The 18,387-nt window shown below is 46.5% G+C and overlaps 1 protein-coding gene across 2 annotated transcripts in view; it reads right to left on the bottom strand.

Moving 5' to 3' along the window:
• Positions 1-18,387, bottom strand: part of Rnf157 (ring finger protein 157) — a 72,774-nt gene that overhangs the window by 21,387 nt on the left and 33,000 nt on the right. For both annotated transcript variants that reach the window (XM_021212324.2, XM_029546204.1), the window contains exons 3-8: positions 4,700-4,788; positions 2,830-2,976; positions 2,392-2,509; positions 1,826-1,892; positions 1,522-1,565; positions 1,208-1,255 (exon numbers count right to left, since the gene is read on the bottom strand). In XM_021212324.2, the coding sequence (XP_021067983.1) occupies positions 1,208-1,255; positions 1,522-1,565; positions 1,826-1,892; positions 2,392-2,509; positions 2,830-2,976; positions 4,700-4,788 (513 nt within the window). The remainder of the gene's footprint in view (positions 1-1,207; positions 1,256-1,521; positions 1,566-1,825; positions 1,893-2,391; positions 2,510-2,829; positions 2,977-4,699; positions 4,789-18,387) is intronic.

Below are 18,387 nucleotides of genomic sequence, written 5' to 3' on the forward strand. Positions count from 1 at the left end.
TACAGAGTGAGTTCCAGGACAGCCAGGGCTACACAGAGAAACCCTGTCTCAAAAAAATTTTTTTTTCTTTTCTCCTCTTAAAAAATTAAATCTTCCCCTCCCTCTTTTTTTGTTTTGTTTTATGACACAAGGTTCTCTGTGTAGTCCTAGCTGTCCTGGAACTTACTTTATAGACCAGGCTAGACTCAGATTCATGGATCCAACCGTCTCTGATTCCCAAGTACTGAGAGTGACCCCACACACTTGGCTCTCTTCCTCTTCCTCCTCTTCCTCCTTCTCTTCCTCCCTTTTGTTTTGTTTTGTGTTTGGAGACAGGGTTTCTCTGTGTAGTCCTGGCTGTCCTGGAACTTGTTCTGTAGACCAGGCTGGTCTCAGACTCACAGAGATCCACCTGCCTCTGCCTGCCAAGTGCTGGAATTAAAGGCGTACAGCAGCACATGTGGTTTGGTCACCACTTTTTTCAAACCATCCTTTGTCTGTCTGTCAGTTACAGGGTCTTACTTTGTAGCCCTAGTTGGTCTGGAGCTCACCGTAGCTAAAGCTGGTCTAGCACTCCAGGTAATCCCCTTGCCTCTGCCTCCCTGCTACTGAAATTCCAGGCACGAGCCACCACCCCTCCTGCCAATGCCACTGGCGGCACTCGTCCCTAGCCCTCCAAGACATCTCCTCCTGTTGCAGAAGTGTAAAATGTTGGCACATGGTGGGGGCTGGGCCTTCCAACCCACATGCTCACATCTTGATGCTCATTCTCCTGGGAGGCAGATGGCCAATAAGCTGAATCTCAGAAAAGGAATTCAAGGATAAATTATGCTCAGCGCCCGGATTGGCCCTGAAACAGGCCCAGTACTTTATCCTTGTGTTTGAAATGTTTCTCATCATGGCATTTTAAGTAAAAAGAGCTCTCCTTCACCCTAATGTCAGGAGACAAACATTACTCTTTCCCTTTTCAAGATAACTGTGGCCTGGGAGGCACCAACAATTCCAAAACAATAAAGGCACTAAAAGTCAGGCTTCTTTCGGGCCACCCAAGCAGCTTCTATCAGACAACAGTGATCCCTTCCAAACATCTTCTTTGATTAAAAGGAAAAAAATAGGGGAAAGAAACAAGAGCGCATAGTTTTTTAAAGTTTTTTTAAAAATCACAAGGAAAGAGAAAGAGAAAGAGAGGAGAGGGAAGCCCTAGGAGTTGCTGCCCTCAGACACTCACCACTTGCTTCTGCTTCAGGGGCTTCACACAGAAGGTCCCGTCAGGGTGCTGGAATAAAAGCCTGACGTTAGGACCGGGGCGGGCAGGGGCACTATGGACTCGGCTGCTGCTTCTCTCCCCACACGTGCTCGGGCATTCTGCGGACTCGGACTACAGTGAGCGTGGAATGGTGACCAGCTAGGCCCACTCATGCGGTGAAGATCATGGCAGTGGGGTGGCCGAGCTAGACCTTCCTAAGGGCGGCCCTAATGTGACGGAAGAGCTTTCAGCAGAGGGCCCACATGAGAAAGAAATGCCAAGCAGCGAGTTCCTACCTTCTCAAAAGTGCCCAGAAGCACGTGGCAGTGGCCAAAATACTCTGAAAGAAAAGGCACATGGCTGAAGAAGGCCAACAAGACAGCTGCAGCCCTCTCCCACACGCCTGCTTCTTGGAGAACCCATGGCTCTGTACAGCAGCCGTGCTGGGTGGCCATCCGCAAGGGTGTATTCTAAACACCGCTATAGACTCCGCCCTCAGAGCAGGGTGGGAAGGGAAAGACTTGCAGAGGTATATGGTCAGGGTGGGATGCTATTGTAAGAGGGGAGTGGGCACATGAAAGAAACCAGAAGTCTCCTTACCATCCCCTTCATCCACCACAGCATGCACCACCAGAGGGTAGACCTCACGGTCCAAATCAAAGCCAAGCTGCAGGGAAGAAAGGGAAATGCAGATGATGCACTGCGTGTGTGCGTGTGCCTGTGTGTGCATGTGCATGAGTTTGTGTGTGTCTGTGTGTGCGAGCACGCTCATTAGTCCCTCAGGAGGCAGGTGCTGCACAGAAGCGTTCACCTCATCTCTGCACCCATCTGTAAAACTTGCAACTGTCTAGGTCTGTTTAACTGAAGGCTGTTTATTTCCTTTTAAGAAAACAAACAACCCAACCCTCACTGCATCCTGGTCCCTAGCCTGCAGCTCCTTTTCCTTTCAGCATGGCTTTCTCACAGTGTCCTCGACTGACTGACTAGCTTTGGAATAGAAAAACGAACAAGGATAGGTATAGTTTTAATTTGAACTAAGCAGTCCGTTGACGGGCCTGAACGGGCCACCAGGGACAACAGCTGAGCGTGGCATCCCAGCATCTGGACAGGCTGTCTGCTGCTGGCACAGGCCCTCTGGGCAGGAGATGCTGAGCCTGGCAGCTTACCTCCTCTTCAGCCCATTCGGAGGGGTCCACGGTATGGGAGGGCAGGCAGAACTGCTGGCACACCCCTCGCTTGTAGTGCACGGTCTCTGACTGCAGGCTGTTGTCTTTTGGAATGTAGCTGTGGATGGAGGGGAAGCAGAGCCAAAGTTAGAACTCGGCCCAGACAGCCCGACAGGTTCCACTGTCTCGCGCCCGTGCTTGCTCGAGCCAGCAGCACTTGCTCAGGGAAGAAAAACACTTTTTCTAACTTTTTTTTCTCTAGTCTGGTACTATTACTAGACTTCCTTATTTAATCCATACATCCACAGTAAAGAGTAAAGACTGGAAAAGAAAATTTAAGTTCAAGGTCCAGACCCCGCCGGGCTGTGGAAAGAGCATGCTTGTTCCCGGGTGGGCAGAGGCTAGGAGGCGGCCGGCTCACCTGCTATGCCGTCTTACCTGGCAATGCCATTCTGGAATTCCTCAGTGGCCTGGTAGTAGATGGTGATGGCTACCCGGGCATCTGTGTCAAAGGTGAACTCGACGTTGTAGTGGACCTTAGCTTTGCCTGCCTCTTCTCCGTGGCTCTTCACTTCCTCAGCACATCTGGGAAACCCCAAAAGACAGCCTTTGGGGGCAGTGGATTGGGATTTTGTTGCTGTTCTGTTTTCTGTATAGCCCCGGCTATTCTGGAACTCACTCTATAGATCAGGCTTGCCTTGAACTCAGAGATGCACCGCTACTGCTTCCTGTCGCTGTCTTCAGACCCACCAGAAGAGGGCGTCAGATCCCATTACAGATGGGTGTGAGCCACCATGTGGTTGCTGGGAATTGAACTCAGGACCTCTTGAAGAGTAGTCAGTGCTCTTAACCGCTGAGCCACCTCTCCAGTCCCTGCTACTGCTTCCTGAGAACTGGGATTAAAAGTGTGTGCCACCAGCAGGCATAGGTCAAAAATGTTACGATTTACTCTTTTTGGCTAGAAAGTTGTCTCAGCAGTCAAGAGCACTGGCTGTTCTTGCCGAGGGCCTGGGTTCAGTTCCTAGCACCCACACGGTAGTTGACAACTGTCTGTAGCTCCAGTTCCATGGGATCTGGCAACTTCCCACAGACGTACTTCTCAGTGTGGTGATTAGCATGTTTGTCATCTCTCTGGGGCATCTAGATTACTTACTGGATCTCACAGGCTGAGTGTGTATACCAGAACTTGGTTCCTTTTCGCTTTAATCACTTGGCTGAGTGCACTGGTTAGAAACAGCCAGGCTTCCTCCTTCCCTTCCTCCTCTACACTGCAGCTTCTTCTGGACTTACATATGAGCATTTAGCCTCTTTCCTAAATAGCAAGCGCAGTTGTTGGGTCTTGGTCTCTCGGTCATAGGCACCTGGTGGCAGCACTCGGGAGGTAGAGGCAGGCGGATTTCTGAGTTCGAGGCCAGCCTGGTCTACAGAGTGAGTTCCAGGACAGCCAGGGCTACACAGAGAAACCCTGTCTCAAAAAATCAAAAAAAAAAAAAAAAAAAGACTTGCTATTACAGAACGATTTGTCTCCCCCCTCTCTGCCCCCCCCCCCAGGATTCTGCGATCCCCACACTGTAGGGAAATGACAACTCTGCCTGCACAGCACCTAGAGCCTTCCTTGCAGTGACTTCATAAACATGACAGACACCCAGCTCAGCACAGAGTGAGCCATGCTTGGTTTCTCTCCCTGCCTAACCTCCTGCACTCACTACAGCCTTGTTAATCTTGGTTTTCCATACACTCATTCTGAATTTCTACCCAAATAGCTATCTGCACTTCTAGAGACATCCAGCTGCTCAGCTGGTCCACTTCAGGGTCCCCTCTCCTCGTCTCTGTCTCTCTCCCGCGTCTTGTGCTGAACCCCAGGCTGTCCTCAAATCCTGTTGCCCTGCCTTCGCCTCCTGACTGCTGAGACCAGAAGTGCACAGCACCATAACCAACTTAAATTGGATTTTACACTCCTAATTCAAGCATCTCATTAGTACATAGGCTTGTTGGGGTGTCTGCAAATGTTCCCTTTCCTCTAACAATAGTTCTTTGTTTTTAGATCCACAGAATAGAGAGAATATTTAAAATGCCGGTGCAGGAGAAAGTTCTTCCTGTAGAAAGCAGCACCCATGGTCATGTTCCAAATCACCCCAGCCCAATGAGGCCTCATCTTAGGAGCTGATCAGCAGCAGCTGGCAGCTGGCATCTCAGAGCGGGCAGGAGGCCATGGCTGGCAGGAGCTGATCTTTGACTCCCATGGAGTACCTGTTGCCCCACAAGCAGAAGGGCACCAGGGACCTGGCCTGTGCCCTTGGAGACTTACTTGACAAGTCTCAGCGTGTCCTTCCGGATGTTGATCAGGCTTCTCAGAGTCTTCACAGGTTCTTGGGGAGGCGGGGCAGCGTAAGGGAACTGTCAGAGACAAAGTGGGAGCAGGAGTGTATTTATAAAGACATGGCTGTCCCCAGCTGGAAGATGCTCTTGGGTAAATGAAAAACAGTGAGGCAGGAAGAGGAGACACACGCCTGACTGAAGAGGCAGCCTCTTAACACAGCAGGTAAGCTTGCTGTGTGGGAAAACCAGGATACAAGATGGGTGTCAAAAAAGCAGGATTTAACTGCTTTTCCCCCTTCATATGAAGCTTATAGGGGTTAGTGTTCAATACTTGGAAAACTAATTTTAAAAACCAAAACAAACAAACAAAACCTAAAAACACTTGTTGAAATTCTAAACACTAAAGGACTCACTGTGGCCAAGTTAACCACAAAAAGCTTCTGCGTTTTACTACAGATGACAGGGAGGACCTGCAAGCCCTATCCTTCAGGGCAGACATCCCCTATCCTAAGAATTTAGGAACTGAGAATAGTAGAGAACTCCATTAAGTGTGCAGGGCAGAGGCTTGCAAACACCAAAGAACAAACCCTCTTAGCTGATCACATGGAGCAGTTTGTTAACCCTGAACCTACAGGCACCACGGGGTCAGCCTCATTTACACACACAGTGCTGGCATCATAATTTTTACACACACACACACACACACACACACCCCGCTGGCTTCATCATTCACACACTTTCTTTTCCCATCAGGATCTCTAGTTTCAGAGTTCTGAGACAATGACAAAGGGAAACAGGAATCTTTCCCTGGGATGTGTAACATATTCTCAGTATCTGTGTTCTCTGGGCAATAGTGTTTCAAGGATCTACCAACAAGCAGTGGTGCAGATGTGTTCTTAGAGAGTGGAGAGGCACTCTGTCGCCGCTGGAACACCACAGAGTGTACATACACACTAAGATGGCTCAGGCAGCGTTATCTTACAGGACCACCATCAAATATGCCAAATGTCCCTGATGGAACTGTCACTTGGCTGTGACTTGTTCACAGGAAGCTGACTGGACTCTGTAGCTTTGCAGCACACTGTGGGTCTTCTAGTCCAAGGCTGTACACGCACAGTGCTGCTGCAGAAAAACAGGACTCGGAGTCCTGTTCTAATTTTGCTTTCACACACATGGACTGGATGTGGTTATTTTGTCGGGGAAACAGTTTAATAAAGTAAAGTACATCTGACTTTCAATGCTGTCAATGTGACTGCTGGTAATTCACATACTGGAATAAGATCTTTAAAAAAAAAAACACACTGAAGTGTGGCAGTGGAAGGGCACGCCTTTAATCCAAGTACTCAGGGAACAGAGGCGGGTAGATCCTGAGTTTGAGGCCAGCCTGGTCTACAGAGCTAGTTCCAGGATAGCCAGAGCTACACAGAGAAATCCTGCCTCAAAGCAGAAAAAAAGATTCAAACTAGATGTGGTAGCATACATCTTTAATCCTAGCACTTGGGAGCCAGAGACAAGCAGATCTCTGAGTTAGAGGCCAGCCTGGTCTACATAGTGAGTTTCAGACTACTGAGGGCAACATAGTGAGACCCTGTCTCAAAAAAAAAAAAAAAAAGAAAGAAAGAAAGAAAGAAAGAAAGAAAGAAAGAAAGAAAGAAAGAAAAAGAAAAAAAGAGAGAAAGAAAGAAAGAAAGAAAAGAAAAGAAACATTCTTAAATGTTTAAAAGTGGACCCATTGAATTACTAAATCAAAGAGTAGAACAGTATAACTTTAAATATTCAGTTGGAGAGGCTGGAGAGATGGCTCAGTGGTCAGGCACACTGTCTGCTCTTCCACAGGTCCCAAGTTCAATCTCCAGAACCCACAGGGTGGCTCACAGCCATCTGGACTGCCATATGATGCCTCTTCCAGCATGCAGGTGTACATGCAGACAGAGCATACACATTCATGAGACAGACAAACCCTTCTGTAGCACCTCTACAGGGAAGGCAGAAGAATCAGAAGCTGAAGATTAAGGCAAATGTAAGTTCCAGGCTAGGTTAGTCTGTAAGACTTCACTCATCAAGAAAACGGGGACCAGGCATAATGGCACACACCGTTAGTCCCAACACAAGAGGCAGAGGCAGGAGGATCTCAGTGAGTTCGAGGCCAGCCTGCTCTACATCCTGAACCCAGGATAGCCAGGACTACAAAGGACTTACAAAGAAAGACCCATTCAGAAAAAGAAAGCTAGCAGGAGGAATGTTTTTCTTTAGCAAAGAGGCCGCTGGTTAGCTGCCCGTGCTGCAGTAAGTACCCGCCGCCATGTTGACACAAGTTAACTCAGTGACCCGTGGAGAGGGGGAGGAGGGCTGTAGGCAGAAGGAAAAGGGGGTTCAGTAGGAAGGAGAGTGGGGTGAATGTGATCCTAATACATTGCAGACACTTAGGAACCTGTGAGTGAACACTTACCTCCTGCCCTGGCATAAAACACTTCATAGGCATTACATACGAACCTTTTACTTTCTAGGTGTTTTGTTTGAAACAGTGACTTACTTATTCTTTTGCCTTTGTAGCCTGGGCTGGCCTTGTACACCCCGTTCTCTCGCCTCAGCCTCCTGTCTAGCTTAGAGTACAGCATGAACCACAATGCCTGGCCTGCAACCTTTTACTTATTTAATTTTTGGGTTTTTTTTGAAACAGGGTTTCTCTGTGTAGCCCTGGCTGTCCTGGAACTCACTCTGTAGACCAGGCTGGCCTCAAATTCAGAGATCTGCCTGCCTCTGCCTCCCAAGTGTTGGGCCTAGAGGTGTGCACAACCACACCAACACTTGTCTTAATTTTTGTTTTCAATCTTTTATTACATTTGACTTATTTTGTGTTAGGCACAAAGCAAGCGTGTGGAGGTCAGAAGACAACCTGCAAGGGTCAGTTCTTTCCTCCCACCACGTAGGTCCCAGGAATCTGCACTCATCAGACATCTTTCCCTGATGAGTAATCTTTCTGGCCTCTACTTTCTGTTGTTCTTTGCGACAGTGTCTTACTTACATAGCCCAGGACAAGCCTTCAGCTCCTGCTCCTCCTGCCTCTCATCCTCCTGAGTGCTGGGGTAATAACATGAGCCATCACAGGCAGCGACAAAAGCGGCAGGTGTGTGTGTATACATACATACATACACACATACATACATACATGATTTCTAATGACACATCATGATATGCTCAAGCAGAAAACTTTACAAACAAAAGACACAAGCTCAGTCACGATTTTACCACACAATATCAAAATGAATGGAAGCGGTTTCTGCGTTATGTACTCTGCCCTCCCTCACTGGGCTCTCACTGTGTGAATGACTGAACGATGTCTCAGTCATTTTAAAGATATGGCAAACAGCTCCAAAGTCCTTTATGTTGACACCATGTAGAGATGACCGCACACTTTATTAGGCGGTTGGCTTTCCTTTTTGCTGATGTGTGTTGTAGATGCCCTTGTCCTTGCGTTCTGCACGTTTGCTTGTTTCTTTGAGAAAAATTCCTAGGAGTGGAATTACCGGATCAAAGAGTAAGCGTATTCTTAAGCCATTAATGCTCGGCGAGCAGCGGGCCAGGAGGCTTTAACCGGGGGGAACGGGAATTCCAGGCCAGCTCTCACCTGACGCCCATTTCTTCACCCCCTACTTCCTAGGCTGCAGTACTAAAAGAATTTAAAACCATCTTAAAATAAGCTTAAGCAAAAAGTAATTAGGCAGAAAAATCTGACACATACTCTAAATCTGCTCCAAAGCCAAAGTAAATGACTTTGGGGTCAGCGTTCTCCAGGGCAGCACAGCGGCCACTTGGTTTGTGAGGGCAGTGCTCCTATTCTCCTCTGGGAACAGAAAGACCCTTATGAACCCTTATTTATTTTGATTTTTTGAGACACGGGTCTCTCTATGTAGCCCATGCTGGTCTTGAACTCACATAGATTCCCCCTCTCTCTGCCTCCCAGGATTGAACTACCACCACCTGACTTGTAATTTAAAAAAAAAAAAAAAAAAAAAAAAAAAAAGAGTTTGTGTTTTTTGAGATAAAGTTTCTCTGTGTAGCTTTGGCTGTCTGTGAAGTTCCTCTGTAAACCAGGCTGGCCTCAAACGCTGCCTAGGAGTAAAGGCATGCGCCACCACCACCCGGCTTTAGGTAGTAAAATCTTAATGGATTTAGGAAGGGTGCCTAAATACAGGATAAGGAAATGAGGCTCAGGCACCCTCAATCTAACTTTTTTTTAAAGATTTATCTATTTATGTATATGAGTATACTGTAGCTGTATAGATAGTTGTGGGCCTTCATGTAGATGTTGAGATTGAATTTAGGACCCCTGCTCGCTTGGTCAACCCCACTCGTTTAGTCCCTGCTCACTCCAGCCCGAAGATTTATTTATTATTATAAGTAAGTACACTTAAACTGTCTTCAGACACACCAGAGGAGGGCATCAGATTTCATTACAGGTGATTGTGAGCCACCATGTGGTCGCTGGGATTTGAACTCAGGACCTTTGGAAGAGCAGTCAGTGCTCTTACCCGCTGAGCCATCTTGCCAGCCCCCTCAATCTAACTTTTTAAACAGAAAATGTTGATAAAAGCAAATCCTTGTGGTGGGATCAAATGTAGACAAACCTGTAACAAAAAGGGAATACACGTAAGCACTTCTGAGTCCCTCCTATGTGCCATACATCCTTTGTATGCATTCTTCTCCCACTTGTGTGTGTATGAATATGTTCATATGTGTATGTGTGTTTGCATATATGTATATGCATGCAGTAGAGTCGAAGGAACACCTTTTTTTTGGGGGGGGGGTTGAGACAGGGTTTCTCTGTGTAGCCCTGGCTGTCCTGGAACTCACTCTGTAGACCAGGCTGGCCTCGAACTCAGAAATCNGCCTGCCTCTGCCTCCCAAGTGCTGGGATTAAAGGCNNATGCCACCACTGCCCGGCACACCTTCAGTTCTTAATCCAGGAACCATCCACACTTGCTTGAGACAGGGTCTCACCTTGACTAGTGAGGCTAGACAGTGAGCCCTGGACATCTACCTGTTCTCACCCCCACCACTGGGATTCCAAGTATGTGCCGCTGCGCCCAGCTTTTTCTGTGGATTCCTGGGAGCAAACTCAGGCCCTCAGCACCTCACCACCCAGGCCATCTCCCCACCCCTCAGCACCTCACCACCCGGGCCGTCTCCCCATCCCTCAGCACCTCACCACCCGGGCCATCTCCCCACCCCTGCTTTACTTTACTTTTTTAAAAATATTTATTTATTTTTTGGTTTTTCAAGTCAGGGTTTCTCTGTATAGCCCTGGCTGTCCTGGAACTCACTCTGTAGACCAGGCTGGCCTCGAACTCAGAAATCTGCCTGCCTCTACCTCCTGAGTGCTGGGATTAAAGGCGTGCGCCACCACACCCGGCTACTTTAATTTTTAAATTATGGTAAAATATATACAACGTGACATTTACATGTGAACTACATCTCTGCACGCAGCTCTGTGGCATTAATTATGGCACGTATGTTGTCCAGCTTTAGCTGCCTTCTAGCCCTAGGCCATATACTCATACTTCCTATTCTAAGATGAAGCAAGTAACCTCTCCCAGCAGCCTGTGAGCTCCTGGAGGAGAGACCAGCACAGAAGAGAAGCTCAAAATCCGACGGCTGACTGAGCAAGTGCAGAATGTCCATGTTAACAACCTCCTCTGGCAGATAAAAGTCAAGATTAGGCTAGGGGAACAACTCAGAGAGGACATTTGCCTAGCGTGTACAACGTTTAGATTCAGTTCCTGATAGCATAAAAAGGAAGAAGGTAGGTGATACTCAGAAGGTCCCAAGGCCAAGGCTCAGAAGGTCCCAAGGCCAAGGAACAGAAAGTAGAAGCACGGTTGGAGCGGACAAGGAAGTGGGAAAGATGAAGTCCTTTCAAACAGCACCGAGCTCCACGCAGGTTCTGGAAGCTGGCTGGGCCACTGCAGAGATCACCTCTCTGCTTAGACAGCAGCACATGGCCCGAGCTTCCACACTTTTACAGGAACACCGGAGGTCTCCGCTGAGAACGGCTTTTTTAGAGCACAGCACGGCAAGGTCTTTGAGATCCAACGGAAAGTGCAGAAGACAACATCTCAGATGCTAGGCTTGCCGATGCTGGAGAACATCGTGGCTTGCCCACAACGCACAAAGATGTGTTACTGGCGGGAGAACGAAGACATTCACCCATTTGCTTGGCACCCGAACTACGTCTGAGCACTGAACCTGGCAGAGAAACGAGCAAGGAGCCAAGCAAACTCAATCTGAGAAATGACTGAGATCCACCAGGGGCCTGCTAATCAAGGCTCCACACTGCAAGCAAGACTCTGGCTCATCAGGAGAGTGCCACCTGGTGCCCAGGGACGGAACTGCTGGTTTAGGCGCTCATCTGAACCTGTGAGCAATGCCTGTGCTTACAAATGTAAATGACAGCACACGCTGAACCTTGGTTTTATCGTGCTTATTTTAAATAATTTGTTAACTTTACTCAAAGCTGAAGGAAAAAATCATTTCTGTCATAGAAAATATGTTCACAGAACAAGTTAGGTAAGAACAAAACAGGCTGGGTACAGTGGCACGTGCTTCTAGTCTCAGGATTTCAGAGGTGGAGGCAGGAGGATAAGAGTTCAAGGTTCGCCTTGGCTATACAGGAAGTCTGAGTCCGCAGAACCAAGTCATACCAGCATTTGACTCCATTTGTAAAGTACTGGTTGTCCCGTAAAGTCCCAGTTTTCTATAAAGAAAGACTACAATTCATTCGTAAAAATAAACAATTCACTTAAATAAATAGTTTTCCTTTAAGTTTTATTTGTGTGTATGTGGAGGTTGTCCTTGGGAGCCAGAAGGGTCCGTGACCCCGTGAGCTGGAGCTGCAGATACTGTGAGCCATCTAACAGGAGTGCTAGGAATCAAACTCAGGTCCTGTGGGAGAGCAGCAAGTGCTGCCAGAGGATGGGCTTTTCTCCAGCCCCAGAAGAAAACAGCAGCTCCTGACTTCCTGCTCTCTCTCTCTCTCTCTCTCTCTCTCTCTCTCTCTCTCTCTCACACACACACACACACACACACACACACACACACACACGGTGTGAACAGAGTGAGCTGGGGCGGCACCTGCAGACCCTCACAGAAACTTAAGTGTGCAGGCTTGGCTTTCTTCCCCTCTGACTCACTTCATTGATCGGAATGCTCTGGCCTTTCTCCACTTAGTAGAAACCATCCACATTTTGTGGCCACCATGGGAACAGGTCAACATCATGAAAAGGAGGGGCAGTAGAGGGGCAGTGTTCAGAGGTTAAGAATACTTGTTCCTCTTGAAGAGGACCTGGGTTCGATTCCCAGCACCCACATGATGTTTCAGAATCAACTGTAATTCCAGTCCCAGGGTATCTGGCATGCTCTTCTGGCATCTGCGGTGCACATACACATGCAGACAAAACACTCATAAAATAATAAAAATAAATAATAAAAGATAATGAAATATACATGGCTGAACAAGTTTGTATTCCAATTGAAACAGAGAATTTCAGTTCAATCCCTACTGTCTAACAAAAGAGGAAGAAAGGAAGGAAGGGAGGAAGGAAGGAAGGAAGGACGGCAGGCAGGCAGAGAATGATCACTTTGAACAACTCTAGAGATAAAGGGCAGCAGAGGGGTCAGGACATAGCAGTGAGGGCTGTTGTGGGTTGCCCTGGCACTGTTTGTATTCTGATAATTTTGCTTCCTCAAGAGGGGCCGCCCTGACAGGAGTGGATCACGTACTCAGGTGATTGCATGTGAATCTCCCCTCTCCCCCAATCTAACTGGTCAATAAAGACTAGAGCCTATGACTGGACAGTGGAAGGGAAAGGTGGGACTGTAGGTCAGAGAGACCGAGGGACAGAGAGAGAAGGATGGAGGAAGAGAAGGTGGAAGGAAGATGGAACAGAACCACGTGGCTTGGAGAAGCGGCAAGTAACAAGGGATCTCATAGCTGGGGAATAGATTAGTGAAGTGGTAGATCTGCCCAGTCTAGGCGTATAGCTTGTAATTGTTAATAATTGGGTTGTGGCTTTTTTACACGGGGTTATTGGAGTTAGAAGTATTTTTGCAAAGACACAATCATTCAGTTTACACTTAGCTGTTTTCCTTTCTTTCCCTTCCTTTTCATCTGTTTGAGACAGTCTCCCCTTCACTGTTTGTTTGCATGTAGTTTTCCTGCTTTGTTGTTTTCTGTTTTTGGCAGGGAGGTGGTAGATCTCACTATGTAGCCTTGGCTGTCCTTGGCTGTCCTGGAGCTCACTATGTAGCCATGGCTATTCCAAAACTCATTATGTAGCCCTAGTCAGCCTCAAACTCACAGAGCTTTGCCTGTGGCTACCCCCCCCCCCAACTAGGATTAAAGGATATTGTGTCATCACATCCCCTTCCTTCCTTGCTTCCTTCCTTCTCCCCTTCCTTTCAACAGTGTTTCTCTGTGTAGCCCTGGCTGTTCTAGAAACTGCTCTGCAGGCCAGGCTGGCTTTGAACTCACAGTCATCCTCCTGCCTCTGCCTCATGGACCCTATGATTAAAGATGTTGCCACTGTTACCCAGCTCATCATTTTTTTAAAACTTTCTTTTGCTCGTTTCTAGAAGCATCAACTACTCCGTTAACATCTTGTATAAGCAGAAGTTATTAAAGCCAGGAAGCTGTTAAAATCTTTAAATTTCATTTTCCCCACTAATATCCTTCTTACTCAGATTTGATATTACCTCCCAGCCTCACATAATCAAAAACTGTGAACATACAGAAACGTTTAAGGAATTCTGTAGTGGTGATCAGAACATCACCTGGAATCCACACTTACAACATGTGAGCGGGGCGTGGGGGCGCATGCCTTTAATCTCAGCACCTGGGAGGCAGAGGCGCACGGACTTCTGAGTTTGAGGTCTACAGAGTGAGTTCCAGGACAGCCAGGAAGACATAGTGAGACCTTGTCTTGGAAACAAACTAACAAACAAAACCCAGTATGCTACAGCCCAGCTTGGTGGAATGCTCCTGTAATCCCAGCACTTGAGAGATGGAGGCAGGAGGATCAGGAGTTCAAGGCTACACAGTAGTCTTAGGGCCAACCTGGGCTATATCAGACCCATCTCGAGAGGGGGGAAAAAAAAGACAGCAGTGTGTTTGCTACTGTGTTCTGCCCTTTACAGTGTACTATTTTCAATAAATTAAATAATTTTTAAAACTCACGCTCCACTTTTATTTGACGCCTGATTCTCCTCTGCTCGTTCACTATTTCTAATCTCTTGGCTGCAAACGGGGAAGCTTTCCAGGGACTGCCTTAGACTATCGAGGCTTTAGAATTTCCTCCCGGGAGCTTCTCAGAGGAGAACAGTTTAGTCTCCACTTGAAAACTTGGGTGAGAATACAGACTGCTATGAGCAGCCATATCCTTGAGATAACTACGTGCCTGCTGCAGAGCAGAATAACTGCTCTGTGTCAGCTGCAGGCAACCCCTTTCCCCTCATTTCCCACCATACTAAGGGGCTGATCAGCAATTTAAGAAGATGTGGTCACCAAAGCAACAAGATGCAAAAACTTTTTCACCCCAAACTATGAAGGTGACCCTGACCAAGTGTCACAGAATGACTTTGAGCACAAAAATGCTATTTAGATTTGGCTACCAAAGAAATTCACCCAGAAAGCAATCTCTATTAGTCTACTAATTACATTGCAAGGTCTCCTCACAGTAAGGACAGGACCAATGTCATGGCCATATGACATCACTCCTAATGTTGACTTTTTCCAAAATACTTAATTAAGCAATTATCCAATTAAGCAATTCTCTGTAAGCATAATAGGTAACCAGAATGTGAAAACAGCCAATCTCAGAGCGGGCAAACATAAAATCCTGTGTGTCGTGCTTAGTGACATCCAGTGCGACTTCTTTCTTCTTGGGTTTGCATTTTCACTCAGCACTGCCCTGACTCTACTCAGCTAAGTGGACTGCTTAGGTGATGACGTAACTCACTGCATTCAGGTCCCTATGAGAAGACACCTCCATTCTCAGCAGACTAAAGCACTACCTGGTCCTCCCTCGGCTCTAAAGACTGCCCTGCAGAAGATGGGCTGCTTTTAATTACAAGAGCTTCTTGACTAAGAGCAACTAACTTCAGGTGGAGGTGAACCACGGAAAGCAGACCCAGTCGTCTCTTCCTTCCAGGGACTGGTGAATACTGAGTAATGGTTGGAACCACTGCTTTCGGACAGACTGCCCTTCCTCCACACACACTTCCTGACTCTCAGCAGGAGACTCACAGTAACACAGCTCACAAACAGAAGTCTGCTTCCAAAGAGGCTGAAACGCCTGACACTGTGCATGAAGCCTATGCTCAGAGAGGCAAGCACCAGGGCTATCTGAGACAGGATATAAAAATCACACACGCGTCGGGCAGTGGTGGCGCATGCCTTTAATCCCAGCACTCGGGGGAGGCAGAGGCAGGCAGATTTCTGAGTTCGAGGTCAGCCTGGTCTACAGAGTGAGTTCCAGGACAGCCAGGACTGCACAGAGAAACCCTGTCTAGAAAAACAAACAAACAAACAAACAAAAATCACACGCGCGCGCGCGCGCGCGCGCACACACACACACATACATACACACTTTCTCCAAAGAAACATTTGAAAGTGCTAGTTTCCAGCTTTTTAAAAACAGAGACATTTCTTTTTGTCCAATTACTAACAAAGGCAGTGGAACCAAAATATTCTCCATCTCCATTTCAAAAACACACAAAGGCTAGGCAGTGGTGGTGCACGCCTTTAATCCCAGCACTTGGGAGGCAGAGGCAGGCGGATTTCTGAGTTCAACGTCAGCCTGGTCTACAGAGTGAGTTCCAGGACAGCCAGGGCTACACAGAGAAATCCTGTCTCAAAAAAAGAAAACAAAAAACAAAACACACACACACACACACACACACACACACACACACACAAGAAATTAGAACCCTAAGACAGCCTTCACCTTGGGAAACTCCAAATTGGTTTTCTGAGTCCCACTGAAATGATCGACTTTAAAGCTCCTGATGTGAGAGCCAAGATACATTATAAGAGCTGTAAGTTTCCAGAGTTCCTGAGAGAAAAGATACTCTGAAGCTCCTAGGATCAAAATCTCATCTCTAGCTGCAGAAAAGGGAAGTTGTATGAAACCAGCAACAGTTAATTCTGTAAGCCTATTACTGTGCCCGGCCAGTGCATCTGGAAATTCAGCCACTGGAAGAAAGCCATTACTCAGTCAGAAATGATGAAACTGCATTTTCTCTAGCTGCTCCTGAAATTCAGATATCCTATTTAAGGAGAACAATGGCACAAAATAAAGTCACAGTATATATAACATATACAATATAAACAGTATACACAATGTATACAGTATACATAGTACACACAGCATATAATATATACAACAGACATAGAATACAGTATACACAGTATACACAGTACATACACTATATACAATATACACAGCATACATAACATACACAATGTACACGGCACACATAGTATACAAAGCATACCCAGCATACAGTATATACAGCATACAGAGCGTACACCGCATACAGAGCATACACAGCATACAGAGCGTACACAGCATACAGAGCATACCCAGCATACAGTATATACAGTATACAGAGCATACACAGTATACAGAGCGTACACAGCATACAGAGTGTACACAGCATACAGAGCATCCCAGCATACAGCATACACAGTATACAGAGCGTACACAGCATACAGAGCATACACAGCATACAGAGCATACCCAGCATACAGCATATACAGTATACACAGCATACACAGTATACACAGCATACACAGCATACAGTATACACAACATATACTATATAAACGGTACGTCTCCTAGACTTCTCTAAGTTATTAAAAAAAAAAAAAAAGACATGTAGAAACTGATGAAAATCTACCCTTAAGCTAATATAACAAGACGTCATTGTCTTTGTCCAGAAGAGCTCCTGAGCCTCTTGAAACCCCTGACCGCCCTTCAGACATCGTCAAGAGCAAGGAGCAGCTAAGTTAAACCCAGCTAGCTGTAGCTGGATTATTTTCTTTAGCTTCTATAAAAGTCTAAGATGCTTTAAGTCATGTACACTGAAATCTAGTAGCTACAATTGTACCTTCTCGATGGTACAGGTCAGAGACAAAATCCAGATATCCCAATCCGTCAAGTTCAGGACATGTGGGCTCCACACATCCTGTGCTCTCCCCGTCCTTCCTGAGTGCTCTGCTTTTCTCTGTCCTCACCACCTCTCAGATCCTGACCCCTTGAGCCACATCCTTCAATGCCATCAATGCTTTTCCAAGCAAGCTGTCTCCACGGCTCTGCTTCTTTGACTGACTCCTTGCATGCCAGTAGGATGCCGAGCTTCAGCTACATGGCAGGTCATGCCTGTAATCCTGTAATCCGTACTTCCGAGGCAGAAGCAGGAGAGTTGACAGTTTGAGGCCAGTATGCTCTACTTAAGGAGATCCTGCATAAAACAATCAAAGGGCCATTCTCCAAGTTTACACTGGGTGTAAAGCAAAGACAGAAATCCAAGCGATTCGTGGGCCAGCAAGATGGCTCCTTGGGTGAACTCACTTGCTGCCAAGGCTGACAGCTGGAGTCCCATCCTCAGTACTCGCTCACACAAGTGGAAAGAGACCCACCTTCTCTAAGTTGCCTTCTGACCTCCATGTGAGTGTTGTGGCACGTGCACCCCCAATCCTGCCACACACACCACAAATACACATAAAAAGTCCCCAATAAGTAACTGTAATAAAAATAGGTAATTCATACTCCCCATCCCCCAACATCATTAATGTAAGTTAAATTTATAATTCTCAGCCTGGCCATTTATACAAAGACTCTTTTATGCTTGATAATAACCTGTGAAGAATGCACAACTCGATAATTAAGTAGGAAGTCCAAAGTTCAGCAGGAGAACTTAGTGACTGGCCTCTAACAAAATATGGAAAGGTGGAAGTGTTCAGTAGATAAACCTGTACTGTCTGGATCAAGTGGTCAAGATTGATCAATAGTGGGTCCAGAAGTACTATAATACTATATAGTACACAGAATATAGTATTCCTATAATAAAAGGAATACTATAATACAAGAAATACCATAGTACAAGGAATACTGTAGTACTAGAAATACTATAGTTCATAGAATACTATAATACTATACTACAGTAATACAATGAATATTATAATATAAAGAATACTATAGTACAAGGAATATCTCTGAAATGATGTAATAAGGACATCACAGTACTCTTCAAAATCTACAACTCACAGTTGTGGTGTGGCATACCTTTACTGCCAGCACTCAGGAAGCAGAAGCAGGCTGATTCTGTGAGTTCAAGGCCAGCCCAGTCTACATGGTGAGAGCCTGTTTTTAAAAGATATAAATTAAGAATCTGTAACTCAGACTTTGAAACAGGTCATAGAAAAACACGACCTACTGGTGAAAGGTGTGTGTGGGTTTAGGCAAGTTGCTTTACCCACCAATCCTCTGTTTCCTTAAGAATAAAACATATATTAAGAAGTTGCCCAGGCCGGGCGTGGTGGCGCACGCCTTTAATCCCAGCACTCGGGAGGCAGAGGCAGGTGAATTTCTGAGTTCGAGGCCAGCCTGGTCTACAGAG

Source organism: Mus pahari, chromosome 14, assembly GCF_900095145.1.
Source record: "Mus pahari chromosome 14, PAHARI_EIJ_v1.1, whole genome shotgun sequence".
NCBI classification, from domain to species: domain Eukaryota; kingdom Metazoa; phylum Chordata; class Mammalia; order Rodentia; family Muridae; genus Mus; species Mus pahari.